This window comes from Alnus glutinosa, chromosome 1 (genome assembly GCF_958979055.1).
Source record: "Alnus glutinosa chromosome 1, dhAlnGlut1.1, whole genome shotgun sequence".
Classification (NCBI taxonomy): domain Eukaryota; kingdom Viridiplantae; phylum Streptophyta; class Magnoliopsida; order Fagales; family Betulaceae; genus Alnus; species Alnus glutinosa.
Genome location: NC_084886.1, coordinates 20,001,577 through 20,005,109, shown reverse-complemented (window position 1 = coordinate 20,005,109; position 3,533 = coordinate 20,001,577). Strand labels below are relative to the sequence as shown.

General features: G+C 33.9%; 1 protein-coding gene across 1 annotated transcript; it reads left to right on the top strand.

Moving 5' to 3' along the window:
- The first annotated feature begins 787 nt into the window (after nucleotides 1-787).
- Nucleotides 788-1,207, top strand: LOC133851599 (uncharacterized). The gene has a single exon (XM_062288125.1). The coding sequence runs from the start codon at nucleotides 788-790 to the stop codon at nucleotides 1,205-1,207; it is 420 nt and encodes a 139-aa protein (XP_062144109.1).
- The last annotated feature ends 2,326 nt before the right edge of the window (nucleotides 1,208-3,533 follow it).

The window sequence follows — 3,533 nt, the reverse complement described above, 5'->3', positions numbered from 1 at the left end:
CTTAAAATAGGACTTTATCTCTTAGCTAAAAGAGTCATTTTTGGAAAAGATAATGATACTCTGCAATTAACAGCCCTTTTGCAAAAGGCAGTGAAAAAAAAAAATCTTAAATACCTAATTTTTTGTAATGCGCGTGATAATTCAGCACCATGAAGTTTTCTCTAAAAAAAAAAAAAAAAAATTATAGTCGACTACAATCATGAACCATCTGTCCACTCCACCACATAACGTAGATTTTTATATGTACACAATACTTAATATTTTGAAGAACAAATAAATATATACATTTATGGGCCTGCTTGAAAAGCGTTAAGTCGGCAATAATTCAAAAAAGTCAACAGGAAGACCTTTATTTCCCATTACTTATTAATTAAGAGATGGACTTAAGAAATAGAAAATCCGTAATGAGATTTATTAATTACTTCTTCTCGAGCGGATGTACTATGCAAACCAACCGACCATGCTCCTCCATTATTTCTTCTTCTTTTTTTCTTTCTTCTTTTTCAAGAACCTCCATTATTTGCTCGTATAATTTGACTCCATCTCTAATATTTATCATTTGACAATGCCACATTTCACTCCTTTGAAGTGACAGTTGCCACCCTTTTTTTAAAAATAAAATAAAAAATAAAAAATATTGTCTAATATTATCATCTCTAACCTTATTGTATGACGTCTACAAATACTGTGAAATACAGTACTTCCACCACCAGGTACGTCCCTCTTCAAGTACGCCATTTACAAATATCATCTTCAAGAACCACTCACATTTTTCACATCCATAGCAATGGAATCCATTTCTATTCTTTGTTCACCTAATATTCTTTCTCTTAGCCCAAAAAATGGCCAGAGTCATCCAAAAAGAGCATTCGCCAGAGTTTTTGCGTCAAGAAAAGAACCTGATCATGACCAAAACTATTCTGGCGGCCGGTTAGTGGACGAAAGCATGATTGTTCTTCGGAAGCGACTGCATGTGATGAAGATGATGGAGAGGAACTACCAGCCACCGCCTGATTGGATGGATTGGGAGAAGCAGTTTTACACGAGCTACGACTCCTCTATATGCCACTTGCTGGGTTTCTTGCAAATCCAGTTGATGAATACAAGGCCAGGCTTGGCTTTAGGACTTTTGTCTCTGCTAATTTTGAGCGTGCCAAGTGCCAACATCGACCGCTCTGGTTTTGTTTCATTTGATGGAGATTACTAAGGATGTCTTGGGTGGGATTCACCCAAGCTAGCCACTGTTTGCGTTAGTATACTATTTCGTTCGTCTAAATGCATGTATAAATCCATTTATTAAGTGAGTTCTGACCGTCTGATCTATGTACTAGCATTTTTTTTTTAGTTATTTAGCCAGAAATTAGTGCTTGCACTTCCGATCAAGTTCAGTATTTTTATTAATTAAATAGAACAAAGCAAATCCATACATAAAGATCGGATAGATAAACTGGCCAGTAATGCTTGCAAAAGTAATTATACAGAAATATTGTGTGGAAGTTGATACAGTTTTTTCAATGTACAAGTCTGTAATGTTTATAGTGTAAGATATATTCGATATCAAAGGATTCTTCGAACATGCATCATCTCCTTCCCCAACATGCAAGATCATGGAAATAATTCTTGCAGCAACACCTTCGACCCAGTTAAAGCTTCACATTTTACGCAGAAACACAATGGCTTTCTTCACCAATACCTGGAAGACAAAACAAAAGGTTAGAAATAATTAACTTCTATGAACATTTTGTTTCCAAAAGCAAAAACTAGCTATTACTTCTAATTGGCTTCCAAAAGATAAACACGATATATATATCTCTCACCTTCAATATAAAATAAATATAGTAGGAAAAATATCCCTATATTTTTGGTTTTTCATTAACATATAATCCTACGACATGGAATCATATGAAAGTTGATATCAAAAGTCATAACATCTCTAGTATAAACAAAAAAGACTAAGAATCTCACTATATTTTTGCGATCTTTTTAATTATTGTGCCATTTTAAACCCCCTCACTTGTGAAGAACAGTAAAAACATTAAGAGGAGATAAAAAGGAAATCTAATACACATGAATAAAACCGGAACTACTACGGTTTCATCGCACAAATATATATACTATATATGCAAGCTACAAGGGTGAAAGGTAAGGTTGTGGAACGTCAGGGAGCTCCCTTCAGTCCAAGACGTGACAGCTTCAAGTGATCACAGCTCCTGCATCGTTGGATCAAAAACACACCTTGCACGTTTTGGTGAGTTCTCGAATCAACGAGTCAGCAGCTGAGTGTCAACCCCTCAAACCGCCTCGGACTGGACTAAAGAGAGCTCCTTAATTCTTCCATAAACCCTTACCTCTCTAGCTCTCTCAAACACATAGACACACACGCAACAGAGAAACCCTAGAGGCTGGAGAACGAGAAGTATCTGTCCTTCTCTCTCTCTCTGCTTGCGTTGTGTTTGCATGGCATGACAGCAGAAACATATAAGGTAACAATTTTTGCGCACAACAAAATTAGATCGAGTGGCATGAGAAAGAGGAAGATGGAAGGGGATTGGCATAGAATGGGAACTGAAGGTTCGACGAGAAATGCGTAGGAGGCATGGGGGATTTATAAAGAAGGAAGTGAAACGCCGACATGAAAATCTATATGCAGGCTGAGAGAGAGATTTGGGGCAGGCATCATATTAATCATACGTTGTTTGAAAATAAAAATAAAAAATATCCAAGGTCTTTCAACTCAAAGTAGACAACTCTCTATTATTTCCGTACTCTGCTAATATCTTGTCATACAGCTGGAAGGCTCATTACAACTCTATAGGACCCTGCTTAGACGTTGCCACGCTTGCCTTTGCTATAGTGGTTCATACTCAATTCAGGCCTCGTTTAATAACCCTTTTCTTCTCCTTATGGAAATTTTTTTTTTTTTTGTTAAGCAAAAGAAAAAAAAAACGATTGATTTGATATAAAGTAAAATTTTATATAAAAAGGTAAAAAAAGATTATATGATAGTAAATTTTTTTATTTAAATAATAATAAAAAATTATTGATATGATATAAAAAATTAAAAATATTAAAAATATTTTAAATTTAATAATTTTTTTTTAGAGATGTGAAAATAAAAAAAAAGGAGGATGAGAGGGGGTTATTAAACTTGGGCTTGAATCACAATTTCTCAAGTGGTCAAGTGGGTTCTGTACTTATAAAAGCAGCAATTTGATTTATCGTTTTGTTTGTTAATATTTTTAAAATTTTCTTTTAAATGTGTTAGTATGTGATATAGAGTTTAAAGTAGTTTTTGAGTGTTTTATTATATTTTTGATTGTCCGGTAATGTTTTTGTTTAGAGAAAACAAAGACTGTTTAATACGTGAAATAAGTATTCGGCTAAAAAAATAATAGCTATTCCTAAAAATTGAGGATGGTAAAATGGAACAGTTATTTATATTCCATAGTTTGGCAATCACAAAACATATGCTCTTAATGAATTGAACCAAAATTACTAAAATACTCAAATTAAAAATAAAAAACTGAATGAAT